This window comes from Leptodactylus fuscus, chromosome 1 (genome assembly GCF_031893055.1).
Source record: "Leptodactylus fuscus isolate aLepFus1 chromosome 1, aLepFus1.hap2, whole genome shotgun sequence".
Lineage (NCBI taxonomy): Eukaryota > Metazoa > Chordata > Amphibia > Anura > Leptodactylidae > Leptodactylus > Leptodactylus fuscus.
In genome coordinates, this window is record NC_134265.1 from 2,173,942 (window position 1) to 2,190,147 (window position 16,206).

A 16,206-nucleotide genomic window follows, 5' to 3' on the forward strand; every position below is an offset into this window, starting at 1 on the left:
AATCTGCACTTCGGTTAAGATGCATGCTGCAAATGAAATGCCCCTGCATTGAATTTCATCCTGATGGAAAAATATCTCTATGGAAAAAGGAATAAAAACATATTAATAGATAAAATGGAGATGAGAGGACACTAAAGACTCCTCCACCAGCGTATAGTACTAGAGATGAGCGAACACTGTTCGGATCAGCCGTTCCGAACAGCACGCTCCCATAGAAATGAATGGAAGCACCTGGCACGGCGACCGGCCGCCGGCAAAGTGAACGTGCCAGGTGCTTCCATTCATTTCTATGGGAGCGTGCTGTTCGGAACGGCTGATCCGAACAGTGTTCGCTCATCTCTATATAGTACATGACCCCTCCCCTATAGACTCAGTTCTTTGGAAAGGAGAACACAGTGAGCGGCCTAGAGTTCACCCCCCTCCCCCGCTCCCCTCATTGACATGTTGTATTTAGCTGAAACAAGGAAACAACGAAACATAAAGTAAGTGATGCAACAGAGATTCAGAGATTATTGTTACATTGCACATCCTCATATACTTCATCTGACAGCAGCTCTGTAAGGTCCGTCTTGTTTGTGTTTTGGGTGAGATTTCCGGCGTCTCCTCTGTATTTTCTGGTCAGTCACATGGTGGTGGTCTTAGACATACTGACATTTGTTCGGTTTGGATAAACATTGAACTATTTTGTATATTCCGGGAGTATCTCGGGTCGTGACGTAGCGTTTCATCAATCCCGATATTAGAGTCAGACTCATCCACTGTGTCGGTGGTACATAAGAGCTGTCGTCATCTGAGTCTTCTGCAGGTTACAGTTCCAGAGTCTCAGGAGTCTCTAGCAGCTAAGTAACTTCTCTTTAAGGAACTTGTCCATCTTCTGCTGACATTTAGCAGGTCTTGGGGTTTGCTCGGCTTCACTGAAGTGTTCTGTCCTCCGTTTGGCCATCTTGGGGAGAATTAGGTTGGATAAAAGCTGTAGGAACGACTTGTCTGATGAGGAGCTCCAGACTACAAGACCATAACCAAGCCCGGCACGCTCTGAGCCTGTCCCTACACCACAACTATAACACAAGGCAAGACAAATATCAAAACTAACACTGGACACACAAGAATGTAATAATCTACTGTATACACTGTATTCTTCATTTCACAATGCCTTAAAGGGATGGTCCTCTATAGTAACCACCACAATGGTGGGACTCCAGATCTTCTGTTGTTATAGATGGTACCGGAGATGAGAGGACACGAAAGACTCCTCCACCAGCGTATAGTACATGACCCCTGACCTCTCCTCTATAGACTCAGTTCTCTGGAAAGGAGAGTCTCTTATCTGTACAGTCATCTTTGTGATTTGTGTACATGCCCGGTGTAGAATCCTCCCCCGACCCCCGCTCCCTCTTAAATCTTTCGACAGTTTTGTTTTTCATTGTTTTTTCTTCCTTTATCATCTCCTGTATGAAAGAGATCTGGTGTAGGGGGTGATATTCAGGGACATGTTTGGTGTAAGACCCCTTCGTGCATCTCAAGTCCTAATCTTGGACCCTGCACCAGTTGGGATAGTCTTGGACGTCTTCATAAATTTAGTATTTCTGGAGTGTTGTGAGAATTGTGAGACTCAGATGTTCTAGATCAGATCTAACTGTAGCAGAAACCAGAGACATCGCCTGTAGAGCTGGGATTGTGAGCGGTGTAAAGCTGGAGATAAAGCCATGTGAGGACCCCTCGCCCTCCTCCTGACAACTTCTACATCTCTACATACTGTCTATACAGGGTGAATACGGGAAGGATCTCCATGGTAAGAGCGTTACTGGTTTCTACTAAATGGAGGTCAAGGGGTTAATAACGTAAGATACGAAAATCTTCACTAAACACTTCCCGAAAAATATACGACAATTTAAGGAGAAGCAAACAACATATCAAACCAGGACGGCTCCGTATCTTCTACTTTCTGGGGTGATTCATGGTGATGATGAATTCTGATTTGCTGCAGAACCCCCTCCTCCTCCCCCCAGCAGTGATGTGTTATGGACTAAGCAGGGAATGTTATTGTATATCAACAAGGTTTTCCAGAGAACTGTGACTCAGAGAAGGGGCGTCCTCACCCACAACCCAATATATAGCCGGGCTCCAGAGGAACCAACCACCACTCCAAGCTGAAGCCTTCACCGACTGTGCAGCAGCCACAACAAGAGCCAAGATGAGCCAGATCATTCTGTATTCTGGAGAAAACCTATCTGGAGCTAATGACATCATCACCAGTGACGCTTCATATTTTGGCACCATCAGTTCAGTGAAATCCCTTAGAGTGGAAGGCGGCATCTGGGTTGTGTTTTCTGAAGCCAACTACATGGGAGACTTTGCTGTCTACCAGAAAGGAGACTACAAATCTGCTCTAAAGATCAACAAAATCAGATCTATCCGGGAGCTTTCTGGAACATTGCAGAATCATGTCATCAAGGTCTATGAGCAAACCAAATATAGCGGTCAGGAGCACATTATAAAGGATCCTGAGAACCGCAACCTGACACACAGTGCCATGTCCCACAAAGTGGAGAGCGGAGTGTGGATCCTGTATGATGGGTATGGCTACACAGGGAACAAAATTGTCAGCATTGCTGGAGATCATGTGCCGGAGGAAGCTGCTGTAGGCTTGAATGGGCAAGTGAAATCTCTGAAAGCCTATTTGACCTATGAGCCAAAAAACTAAAGATGGAAGTCATGGAACCCCCGAGTGATGTCCTGCCTATCTCCTGCTTAGCTGTTCCTGTCCTGCCTCCATCTCCAGAGCCTCCATAGAAGACCTCCTGGACATTCCCTGACCAGAGACCTGTCATCAGCCGTGTCCTCACTCCACCACTGAGGCCTCGTACATCGTCCATCCAGAAACCATAGAGACATTGATCTCCAATCCTGAAGAAGGTCCTAAGCTGAAGGCTCCAAGCTTCTGGGTCCTGGACTTGTCCCCTTTGATTTTGCTCCTTGACCCTGAGATAATAATAAAAGCTTCTGTTTGCATCAGATATTTGTGGTTTCTTGTGATGTCTCAGATCTGGTGAGGTCACGGGTGGGTTCTCATGAGGTTATGGGGTAAGATCTTGTTGGGTAGATGGGTGACTGTAGACCGGTCAGATAAGTCAGCTCAAATAATTAACATGTGTTTTTGCGTAGCTAATACGAATATTGTGGAGGTCACTTTACAGCATATGAGGTTATTGGTAGAGGATCGCTCCGCCCTCCTGGTAAATACTTTCATTTCTCATGATGAAACAATTATTTTTAGAGCTCTGTATTGTGCTGTTCAGTGGTGAACCAAGACTCTCTGCTGCCTGAGGCGGACGATCAGAAGACGCCCCCCACTTTATCCGGAAGGAAAATATATAGTCCCACAGCAGCCTCTGCAACCTCTATTATGTCCTACAGTGGCACAATAGACTGTGGGGCATAATAGAGGTTACAGCGGCCCCTGCCACCCATGAACTACTATTATACTCAGGAGTCTTTTCAGACCCCAGTGTATAATAATCGGAGCCCCAGAGGAGGTGAGGGAACATAATAAACACTGTTACTCACCTCTCCGGGATCCGATGTTACTCCTAGCAGGCTTCAGGCCTGTATGGTAATGACCAGACCATGTGACATCTGGGCATTACCACGTACCTAGACCACGTGACGTCTGGGCATTACCATACAGGCCTGAAGCTTGCTAGGATTAACATCGGATCGCGGAGAGGTGAGTAAAACTGTTTCTTATGTTCCCTCACCTCCTCTGGGTCTCTGATCACTATACTTGAGAGTCTGAAAAGACCCCCGAGTATAATAATAGTGGTAGTAGGATCGCGGTCTGCACCCGGGCCTGCTCACAGCCGCCATCCGCGTCCTTTAGTAGAAGGGGAAGTGAGGGGCGGTCATGAGCAGGTCCGGGGAGGTCGGTAAATAGCGGATACTCCAGCAGGTAGTGGCTTATTATAAAACAGAAGTATGTTACTTACCGACCTTGCCACTACTCCCGCCGCTTCCTCTGCCAATAAGATGTCTGCGTATTAGCCTAGGCTGAAGACGCCTCCGCTGAGACGCAGGATAGGGCCGCTCGGGTTGTTTGCAGAGTGGCCCTGGTGCTGTTCCTCTATTACTCCTCAGAGAAATGCAGGAAACAATGGACTTTTCTCATAAGCAGGGTGAGGAGCCTATATACAATCTGGCCATGTCAGCCGTGATTGGACAGAATGAATGTGTACGGACTTGGCTCCTCCCTTCTGTCAATGTATGCAGAAACGTCTCTTAGGAAAAGGAAACAATTTCTACGCTTTCTAATAGGAATGGAAAGAATCTGCAGAATATTTCTAGGTCAGCCCAGTCTGGACAGACGTCCGCTCCCCTTTATATAATAGGTCCAGTCTCCGCCCTGTGATGTTGCTATAAGTAAGTTCTGTATGTTCTGTTCTGCTTTGTCTGCCTAGTAACAGTGAGGTAGTAATGGAGGAGGAGCCGAGCTTAGGGGGAGGAGTTGTTAGACAGGGCGCCATGATGGAAGCATGGAGTGAAGGGTTCTGATCTATAACAGTAACCATCTCATAGTGGACTTATTCCAGAAGACCTGCGCACTACAACACTACAATTGGCGACGAGGATTAAGAATCATCAGTTACAGGTATTTCACTGCTACAGAAACTGTCTACAAGGCTGGAATCCCAGCACCCGCCATGGCCGGCTTACCCTGCTTTGCTGCATTTGATGTGCACCAGCCCCAAGCAAACTTGGAAGCATGCTGGAATCAATGGCTGAAACGCTTTGAGATATTCCTGCAAGCAATCAACATTACTGACAATGCAAGAAAGAAAGCCATGTTATTCCACTATGCAGGGGAGCAAGTCTATGATATCTGCACAACTCTGCCCTAGAGATGAGCGAACATGTTCTATCGAACTCATGTTCGATCGGATATTAGGCTGTTCGGCATGTTCGAATCGAATCGAACACCGCGTGGTAAAGTGCGCCATTACTCGATTCCCCTCCCACCTTCCCTGGGACAGGAACTACGACACCGGTGACGTTGAAAAAAGTAGGAAAAACCCATTGGCTGCCGAAAACATGTGACCTCTGATTCATAAGAACGGCGCCGCCCAGCTTCGCGTCATTCTGAGCTTGCAATTCACCGGGGACGGAGGTTTCCGTCCAGTTAGCTAGGGCTTAGATTCTGGGTAGGCAGGGACAGGCTAGGATAGGAAGGAGAAGACAACCACAACAGCTCTTATAAGAGCTAAATTCCAGGGAGAAGCTTGTCAGTGTAACGTGGCACTGACGGGCTCAATCGTCGCAACCCAGCTTTCCCAGGATCCTGAATGGAATACACTGTCAGTGTATTCCCGTATACCCTATATACCCCCGATCCCCTAACAATACAATTGGGGCTATATACACCCACAATTGTTGCTACTGGTATATAGTGCCATTTTCTGCCTGGGAATTCAAAGAATATATTGGGGCCTTCATACAACCCTCAATTGTTGCTATAGGCATATAGTGCCAGTTTTGGAGTGTGAATTCCCCTAATATATTGGGGGCTGCATCCCCCCCTTAAGTTGTTTATATTCACATAAACACCCAGGTTCTGAGTGTTAATCCCACCCAATAAATTGGGGCCTGCATACACCCTCAATTTATTGGTATTGGCATATACACCCAGGTTCTGAGTGTGTTTAAGCAAGAAAAGCATATTGAAATGCGCAAGGCTCCGGGAAAGGGACGTGGATGAGGCCGTGGGCGAGGTCGGGGGAATGGTTCTGGAGAGCAAGTTAGTGGTGAAGCCACAGGGCATCCCGTGCCTACTCCTGTGGGGCAGCAAGCATTGCGCCACTCCACAGTGCCAGGGTTGCTTGTGTTAGAGTTAAGTCCTCCATCTTTGTATTTTGGCAGCCATCTTGTAATCTTTCACATATAAACTGTATAAGTATGTATTTTTTCTGCTTAAGTCAAGGAGGCCCTTTGTTAGACTTTAAGGAATGTGATAATGAACGTTAATGCATAGGTTGCTAATCCTTATCTCTCAAGGGCCTCATTTTGAGAAGATGCAGCTGACTTTGTATATCTCTTACCTCCTTTACATGATGTATGGACACATAACCAACAAAAGTATTAATCTTATGGTATCTGGGCACTTTGTCATATTTTATGGTTTATGAAGGTCACTTAGAGTTTGTATAGACAGAATCTATGTAGCTAATTGTTAATTAAGTTGCAACATGTCATCTTATCTCTTTTGCCATGATATATACATATAGACATAGTCTGGGATGTTAGCTCACACATAAGTATTTTGAATCCTTCTTTGTTTCATGGGAAAGTCCATCCCAGTGTGGAAAACTATAATGAGATGCAGATTATAATGAGCCTCAGCCAATAGTCATGTGCCAGGCTTATCTTATATCTCTATGACCAATCATGTTTTATACTAATTAGAATAGCCAAGCCAGCTCTTTGTCTGTAATGTATTTAAACTACCTTTTTCTTATAATAAAATCAGAACTCTTTTGATACACTACCATCTTGTGTCTTTAATCAGTTCTCCAGGCTTAAAAGAGAAAATGGCTGCAGGCCATCTAGGCCTGTTAATTAATTATCTAATTTGGAACTCTGCAACATACTCTTATGAGGACACTTTAATGTCCCTATCACTTGCCACATTAGCTAAACTGCAGGGTACAAACCTTAGTAGGCCCGAGAACCAGGAACAGGTCTTGCAATGGCTGTCGGATAACGCTTACAGCACATTGTCCACCAGCCAGTCAGCCTCTACCTCCTCTTACCCAACAGTCTTGTCCTCCTTCCTCCCAAAATTCCCAAGCTTCACAGAACAATAACCCCAACTGTCCCTGCTCCCCAGAGCTGTTCTCCGCTCCTTTCATTGTCCCTCAACCTGCCCCTCCATTTCGCGATTCCACGGACCTAACAGAGGAGCATCTGTGTCCAGATGCTCAAACACTGGAGTCTCCTCCATCTCCGTTCGATTTGGTGGCGGATGACCAGCAACCCACCCTCATCGACGACGATGAAACGCAGTTGCCGTCAGGGCAGCCAATTGACATGCGCATTGTGCGGGAGGAGGAAATGAGACAGGAGTTGGAAGAGGAGGTGGTGGATGATGAGGACACTGACCCGACCTGGACAGGGGGGATGTCAAGCGGGGAAAGTAGTGTGGATGTTGAGGCAGGTGCAGCACCAAAAAGTGTAGCTAGAGGCAGAGGCAGAGGTCAGCAGCTTAGGCGAAGCCAGGCCACACCCGGAATCTCCCAAGATGTTCCAGTTCGTACCCAGCCCCGTGGAGTTTTTTCGAGGAATGCGCCAAGGACAGATATAGTGTTATCTGCACAATTTGCCTCTCGAAATTGAGTAGGGGCTCTGAGAAGAGCAACCTGTCCACCACTTCAATGCGCCGTCATTTGGAATCCAAGCACTGGAATCAGTGGTAGGCAGTAACGACAGGACAAAGGCCTCCCGCCGTTCACGCCACTGCCCCTGCTCACAGTGCTGGCGATGCACTCCAGAGAACAAGCCAAGACACCACTTCATCTTCCTCTGCCACTTTGTTGACTTCTTCCTCATCCTCCCCTGTTCCTGTCTTATCTCCTTCTCCTGCACCATCAAAGGCACCATCAGGCACTTCTTTACAACAACCCACCATCTCTCAGACATTGGAGCGCCGGCAGAAATACACCGCTAACCACCCACCCACGCAAGCCTAGAACGCCAACATCGCTAAACTGCTGGCCCAGGAGATGTTGGCGTTCCGGCTTGTTGAAACTCCCACCTTCCTGGACCTGATGGCAACTGCGGCACCTCGCTATGCCGTCCCTAGCCGTCACTACTTCTGGTGTGCCGTCCCCGCCTTGCACCAGCACGTGTCACTCAACATCAGGTGGGCCCTTAGTTCCGTGCTTTGCACAAAGGTCCACTTGACTACCAAAGCGTGGACAAGTGCATGCGGACAGGGACGCTACATTTCACTGACGGCACACTGGGTGAATGTAGTTGAGGCTGGGACTGCTTCCCAAACTGGCCCGGTGTACCTCGTCTCCCCGCCTAACATTCCTGGCAGGGACACGAGAAGAACACCCCCCTCCTCCTCCTCCTCTACCGCCTCCTCCTCCGCCACCGCCTCCTCCTCCGCCACCGCCTCCTCCTCCTCTGTTAGATTGACCCCAGCTACGAGTTGGAAACGTTGCAGCACTGGCGTTGGTAGACGTCAGCAGGCTGTGCTGAAGCTGATCAGCTTGGGGGACAGACAGCACACTGCCTCTGAGGTGAGGGATGCCCTCCTCGATGAGACGGCAATATGGTTTGAGCCGCTGCACCTGGGCCCAGGCATGGTCGTTTGTGATAACGGCCAGAACCTGGTAGCAGCTCTGGAGCTTGCCGGACTCCAACATGTTCCATGCCTGGCCCACGTCTTCAACCTAGTGGTGCAACGTTTCCTAAAGAGCTACCCAAATGTTCCGGAGCTACTGGTGAAAGTGCGGCGCATGTGCGCCCACTTTCGCAAGTCGACAGTAGCCGCTGCTAGCTTAAAATCACTCCAGCAACGCCTGCATGTGCCACAACACCGGCTTTTGTGCGACGTCCCCACACGCTGGAACTCAACGTTTCAGATGTTGAATAGAGTGGTTGAGCAGCAGAGACCTTTGATGGAATACCAGCTACAAAACCCTAGGGTGCCATAAAGTCAGCTGCATCAGTTTCTCATCCATGAGTGGCCATGGATGAGAGACCTTTGTGACATCCTACGGGTGTTTGAGGAGTCCACAAGGAGGGTGAGCTCTGAGGATGCGATGGTGAGCCTTACAATCCCGCTCTTGTGTGTTCTGAGAGAATCCCTGATTGACATCAGGGATAACTCAGATCACACAGAGGAGTTAGGGATAGCATCCGATCCGTCACAGCTGGAGAGTAGGTCCACACATCTGTCCGCTTCACTGCGTTTAATGGAGGAGGAGGAGGAGGAAGAAGAGTTGTCCGATGATGTGATGGTGATACAGGAGGCTTCCGGGCAACTTCGAATCGTCCCATTGTTGCAGCGCGGATGGGTAGACATGGAGGATGAGGAGGAAACGGAGATTGAACTTTCCGGTGGGGCCAGAGGAGTCATGCCAACTAACACTGTGGCAGACATGGCTGAGTTCATGTTGGGGTGCTTTACAACCGACAAGCGTATTGTCAAAATCATGGAGGACAACCAGTACTGGATCTTTGCTATCCTTGACCCCCGGTATAAAAACAACATCTCGTCTTTTATTCCGGTAGAGGGGAGGGCCAATCGCATCAATGCTTGCCACAGGCAATTGGTGCAGAATATGATGGAGATGTTTCCAGCATGTGACGTTGGCGGCAGGGAGGGCAGTTCCTCCAGTAGGCGACCAAGTTCTCACCGGTCCACACAAACGAGGGGCACACTGTCTAAGGTCTGGGACACCTTGATGGCACCCCCTCGCCAAAGTGCCGCCACGGAGGGTCCTAGTGTCACCAGGCGTGAGAAGTATAGGCGCATGTTGCGGGAATACCTTTCCGACCACAGCCCTGTCCTCTCCGACCCCTCTGCGCCCTACACGTATTGGGTGTCGAAGTTGGACCTGTGGCTTGAACTTGCCCTATATGCCTTGGAGGTGCTGTCCTGCCGCCAGCGTCCTATCTGAGAGGGTGTTCAGTGCAGCCGGTGGCATCATCACTGACAAGCGCACCCGTCTGTCAGCTGAGAGTGCCGACCGGCTCACTTTGATAAAAATGAACCACCACTGGATAGAGCCTTCATTTTTGTGCCCACCTGTGTAAAGCACCCCAACATGAAACTCCATGTCTGTGCTCAACCTCTCCAATTCCTCCGCATCCTCATACTCATCCACCATAAGAGTTGCACAATTCTGCTAATACTAGGCTCCCTCCACCCTGCTTTCCCACAACTCTGCTGGTTAGAGGCTCCCTCCACCCTGCTTTCCCACAACTCTGCTGGTTAGAGGCTCCCTCCACCCTGATTTCTCCCAAGAAACTAATGGAAATATCGACATTAATGGTGATGGAGATGAGGGGAAGGAGGACTCCAAGCTGACTATAAGCAAAGGTCTGGTAAGAGAGCACTTAGCCAAGTTACAGGAAACCAAGTCCCCAGGACCAGATGATTTACACCCTAGAGTCCTGAAAGAGATAGCAGAGGAAATAACAGAACCCCTTGCTATAATCTTCAGTAAGTCATGGGAAACAGGAGTGGTCCCTTTAGATTGGAAAAGGGCAAATGTTGTCCCCATCTACAAAAAGGGGAAAAGGGACGATCCAGGAAATTACAGGCCGGTAAGTCTGACCTCAATAGCAGGAAAAATCTTTGAGCTAATTGTCAAGGAACATTTACTTCGGTACCTGGATGGGAAGGCATTAATTAACCAGAGCCAGCACGGCTTTAGGACCAATAAATCTTGTCAGACTAACCTGATTTCCTTCTACAACAAAATCACTGAATGGTTGGACCAAGGGAATGCCGTGGACATAGTATATCTTGACTTCAGTAAGGCATTTGATAAAGTATCACATAACCTTCTTATTGAAAAAATGATTAAGTATGGCTTTGACAAAAAATCAGTTCGGTGGATTCACAACTGGCTTAATGATCGGGCACAACGAGTAATACTAAATGGCTACATATCCAACTGGAAGAAAGTCAAAAGCGGGGTGCCGCAGGGCTCTGTTCTGGGCCCAGTACTGTTTAATATCTTTATAAATGATCTGGACGATGGAATTATTGGGGAACTCATAAAATTTGCAGATGATACGAAGATAGGAGGAATAGCCAACACTAGAGAGGAGAGAGAGTGTATTCAAAAGGACTTAGACACACTGGAACAATGGGCTGAGGCCAACAAAATGGGATTTAACAGGGACAAATGCAAAGTTCTACATCTGGGTAACAGAAATGTAAAAAACATCTATAGTATGGGAGGAATAGAACTAAGTGATAGCATAGGGGAAAAGGACTTGGGCATAATAGTAGATCACAAATTCAACATGAGCCAACAGTGCGGTGCTGCTGCAAAAAAGGCGAATACAATTCTGGGATGTATTAAGACAAGCATTGAATCTAGATGAAGAGAGGTCATTATTCCGCTGTCCTCTTCCCTGGTCAGACCACACCTGGAATACTGTGTACAGTTCTGGGCGCCTCAATTCAAGAAAGACATCGATATATTGGAGCAAGTCCAGAGAAGAGCAACCAAAATGGTGGAAGGTCTGCAAACCATGTCCTATGAGGAGCGGCGAAAAGAACTGGGATTGTTTAGTTTGCAGAAGAGAAGGCTGAGGGGAGATTTAATAGCAGTCTACAAATATCTGAAAGGTAGTCACAGTGCAGAGGGATCTCCCCTATTCTCATTAGCACAAGGAAGTACAAGAAGCAATGGGATGAAACGAAAGGGAAAGAGATACAGATTAGACATTAGGAAAAACTTTCTGACAGTGAGGGGAGTGAGAGAGTGGAATAGGCTGCCACGGGAGGTGGTGGGCGCTCCATCAATGGAAATCTTCAAGCGGAATCTGGAGAGACATATAGCTGGGATGATTTAGGAAAACCTGCACTCACAGGGGGTTGGACCCGATGGCCCTTGAGGTCCCTTCCAACTCTACCGAAAAGAAAAAAAAAAAAAAAAAAAACTCTTCTGGTTAGAGGCTCCCTCTACCATGAATTTCCCCAAACTCTGCTGGTTAGAGGCTCAATCCACCCTGATTTTCAAAAGCAATATTGGTGCCAACCTCTACTCACTACAAGGGCCAAATTCACTGCTGGTGACAAGCTCTCCTCACTCCAAGGGCCATATACACATGTTTCCAGGTATTTTCCCACTTTGATAGAGGTTTTTTGGAATGTGTAAAGTGTGTAGTTGTTAGGCTGTGATGTTGGGGTAATAGAGGGTCTTTGGTGTGTTAGATGCCCCCAGACATGCTTCCCCTGCTGTCCCAGTTACATTCCAGAGGTGTTGGCATCATTTCCTGGGGTGTCATAGTGGACTTGGTGACCCTCCAGACACGGATTTGGGTTTCCCCCTTAACGAGTATATGTTCCCCATAGACTATAATGGGGTTCGAAACCCGTTCAAACACTCGAACAGTGAGCGGCTGTTCGAATCGGATTTCGAACCTTGAACATTTTGGTGTTCGCTCATCTCTGCCCAATACAGGGGAGGACAGTGACTATGATCTATGCAAAGCAGCAGTAACTAAGCATTTCTCTCCAGACGTAAATGCAGCCTATGAAATATTCAAGTTTAGACAGTCAGCAACAGAATCCACTGATGAATATCATGTCCGCATAAGACAGCTTGCAGCTTACTGTGAATTTGCAGATATAGACAAGGAAATCCTGATGCAAATCATACAAGGTTGTGTGTCCTCTAAGGTAAGGAGAGAAGCACTCAGAGATCCCACCATGACTTTAGTAAAGCTACTGGACATTGCTCGTATTGATGATGAGAATCAAGCTAAAGTTATAGAGAGCACAGACTGTATACCAGAGCCGCCATCTTCTGTAGCAAAGCTCCCTCAGAAGCCACATGTGCCTCACACACCGGCTGCAGCCTGCTACAACTGTGGAGGTCCTTATCCTCATCAGGAACCCTGCCCAGCAAAGGGAGTAACGTGTCATAACTGTGGGAAACTAAATCAGGGCCCCTTCACACTACGGATACGCTGACTGATTCTGAATGTTAAAACACGTTCCGAATCAGCGCGTATAAAGTAGTTCCATTCATTTCTATGGGAGCCGGCATACGAGCACTCCCCATTGAAATGAATGGGCTGCTTTTTACTATACGAGCGCGTGTACGGCTCGGAATGACCTAACCCTGGCCCCCCAACTTTTTTCCCTACCTGCTTCTCCATTCCCTCATTCTCTCCCTCCCTCCCTCCGACCCGGGGCCCTCCCCCCCCTTCCCACACCACCCTGTGGCCAGGTCATTGATGTAAATGGCTCCTTATCTCTATCTGTTCTGGGGTGATTTGTAGTTACAGAGAATTCTGATTTTCTGCAGAAAGGTCCCTCCTCCTCCCCCGCAGTGATGTGTTACAGACTAAGCAAGAAATGTATATCAACAAGGTTTTCTAGAGAACTGTGACTCAGAGAAGGGGCGTCCTCACCCACAACCCAATATATAGCCGGGCTCCAGAGGGACCAACCACCACTCCAAGCTAAAGCCTTCACCGACTGTGCAGCAGCCACAACAAGAGCCAAGATGAGCCAGATCATTCTGTATTCTGGAGAAAACTTTTATGGACATAATGACATCATCACCAGTGATATTCCGGATTACGTCACCATCAGTTCAGTGAACTCCCTTAGAGTACCAGACGGCATCTGGGTTGTGTTTTCCAAAGACAACTACAAGGGAGACTTTGCTGTCTACCAGAAAGGAGACTACACATCTGCTCTAAAGATCAACAACATCAGATCTATCCGGAAGCTTTCTGGAACATTGCAGAATCATGTCATCAAGGTCTATGAGCAAACCAACTATGATGGCCAGATGTACACAATAAAGAGTGCAGAGAACCGCAACCTGTCACACAATGTCATGTCCCACCAAGTGGAGAGCGGAGTGTGGATCCTGTATGATGGGTATGGCTACACAGGGAACAAAATTGTCAGCATTGCTGGAGATCATGTGCCAGAGGAAGCTGCTGTAGGCTTGAATGGACAAGTGAAATCTCTGAAAGCCTATTTGACCTATGAGCCAAAAAACTAAAGATGGAAGTCATGGAACCCCCGAGTGATGTCCTGCCTATCTCCTGCTTAGCTGGTCCTGTCCTGCCTCCATCTCCAGAGGCTCCATAGAAGACCTCCTGGACATTCCCTGACCAGAGACCTGTCATCAGCCCTGTCCTCACTCTACCACTGAGGCCTCGTCCATCGTCCATCCAGAAACCATAGAGACATTGATCTCCAATCCTGTAGAAGGTCCTAAGCTGAAGGCTCCAAGCTTCTGGGTCCTGGACTTGCCCCCTTTGATTTTGCTCCTTGACCCTGATATAATAATAAAAGCTTCTGTTTGCATCAGATATTTGTGGTTTCTTGTGATGTCTCAGATCTGGTGAGGTCACAGGTGGGTTCTCATGAGGTTATGGGTAGAGTTGAGCCGATCTTAAAATTTCAGAATGGTTTTTAAAATCCGATTTCCGATCATTTTCCATCTGAACCCAATCCCAAGTCCGATCCTAATGCAAGTCAATGGGATTTTTTTTTTAATAATCGAAGATCGGATTTTAAGAACAATCCTATTCACTACACAGCATGGAGTCCAAAAATTGTTTCCATAAATGGTATTGAATGTCTTTTTTTATGTTTCCGGCCCCTCCGACGTTTGTTTTTCTTTTTTGTTGTTCCGATATTCATGTTGTCCGTTATTTCCAATTCTCTTTCTGGAGAACTAAAGGAGACTCTTCTGGTTGTAGAGTCCTGTCTTCCATGGAAGGGTTTACATTAGGAATTGTGATAGGCCTGTCTGATAAGATGTGTGTTTAGTAGAGATGAGTGAACGCCATTCGATCGAATATCATGGTGTTCGATGTATTCGTTCACAATCGAATACCAGGCCACATACGCAGTAATAATTTGTGTCCCCTCCCACCTTCCCTGGTGCGTTTTTTGCACCAATAACTGCGCAGGGGAGGTGGGACGGGAACTACGACAACGGAGGCAGTGAAAAAAATTTATAAAACCCATTGGCTGCCGAAAACATGTGACCTCCCATTCATAAGAACGGCCGCCGCCCTAGTCGCCATTTTAGCGGTCAGAGATAGGGAGAGAAACATTGCTGAGGGCGAGATAGCGATTAGCTTCAGATAGTCAGGCAAGAACTAAAGAAGAAAACCAGCCGCTCAGAGCTATACACTGCAGGGACATCAGTCCAGCTTTCCCCGGACGGTGGAAAACAGGGATACACAACAGATACAACTTCATATATAGCGGAGAAACAGCGCTCATTGTTGGCTGTCACACAGAATAGCCGGAATACACAGCACTGACTAGATCATATAGAGCTGGAAAAAGCCTTTAATTGTTGGTGGGCCTGAAAAATTGCAGCAATTCACAGCATTTCCAGGTTCATATAGAGCTTTTCTTTGTGGTGTATAGACCATCAAAAAGGGAATAGTACATCCAAAATGCGCAAAGCTAGTGCAAGGGAATGGGGACGAGGACGGGGGCGTGGAAATGCAGATGTTCAGCAAGGTTGCCATCAACCAACAGCCTCTACTGTGTCTACAGCTCTGCGGCAGCAAGCATTACACTTCTCCACAATCCCTGGCTTGATGGCCACATTGAGTAGGCTGCAGGGTACAAACCTAACTAGGCCCGAGCACCAGGAAGAGGTATTACAATGGCTGGTGGACAATGCTTCCAGCACATTCTCCACAAGCCAGTCGGCCTCTACCTCAACTCCTCCTCCTACCCAACAGACTGCTCCTTCTTCCTCACAACATGCCCAATCTTCCCGGCAACCTAATCCCACCTTTCCCGCCTTCCAGGAGCTGTTTTCGGCTCCATTCACTGTCCCTCTCTCTGTCCCACCACATCCTGAATCACCAGAGGTAACAGATGACTTCCCTGATGCACAAACACTGGAGCATCCGTTATCTCCGGTTGTTGTTGACCAGCAATCGGCCCTCAGTGACAAAGATGACGAGATACAGTTGCCATCAGGGCAGCCTGTTGCCGTCGTTGTTGCGCAAGAGGAGAAGGAGGAGCCGTTGGAGGATATGGAAGAGGAGGTGGTGGAGGATGAGGCCACTGACCCGACCTGGACAGGGCGAATCTCAAGCGGGGAGAGCAGTGAAGATGTGGAGGGAAGTGCAGCAAAGAGGGTGGCTAGAGGCAGAGGCATGTCGATAGGCAGAGGACACAGCCAGCAGGGCCCAAAATGTTACCTCTTGTAGCCAGCTTAGAAAAACTCCCCCATCGAGGCCACGGTCTTCGGTGGTGTGGAATTTTTTTTATGTCTGTGCTATGGACAAATATAGTGCGGTTTGCACACTCTGCAACTCAAAACTGAGTAGGGGCTCTGAAATGAGCAATCTCACAACCACTGCCATGCGCCGTCATTTGGAAGGCAAGCACTGGGCTCAGTGGCAGAGCAAAAGCTGTAGTATCGCCGACACTGCCTCTCCCACTCTTGCCAGTGCTGGTGCTGC

At 47.9% G+C, this 16,206-nt stretch overlaps 2 protein-coding genes across 2 annotated transcripts; both read left to right on the plus strand.

Moving 5' to 3' along the window:
• The first annotated feature begins 2,194 nt into the window (after window positions 1–2,194).
• LOC142191549 (epidermal differentiation-specific protein-like) lies at window positions 2,195–2,704 on the plus strand. The gene has a single exon (XM_075262359.1). The coding sequence runs from the start codon at window positions 2,195–2,197 to the stop codon at window positions 2,702–2,704; it is 510 nt and encodes a 169-aa protein (XP_075118460.1).
• Window positions 2,705–13,253: 10,549 nt separating this feature from the next.
• On the plus strand, window positions 13,254–13,763 carry LOC142191710 (epidermal differentiation-specific protein-like). Its single transcript, XM_075262370.1, has one exon. The coding sequence runs from the start codon at window positions 13,254–13,256 to the stop codon at window positions 13,761–13,763; it is 510 nt and encodes a 169-aa protein (XP_075118471.1).
• Window positions 13,764–16,206: the final 2,443 nt, after the last annotated feature.

Bases quoted from the DNA above. Each gene is read 5' to 3' on its own strand.
- LOC142191710 (XM_075262370.1), top strand. From the start codon at position 13,254: ATGAGCCAGATCATTCTGTATTCTGGAGAAAACTTTTATGGACATAAT.
- LOC142191549 (XM_075262359.1), top strand. From the start codon at position 2,195: ATGAGCCAGATCATTCTGTATTCTGGAGAAAACCTATCTGGAGCTAAT.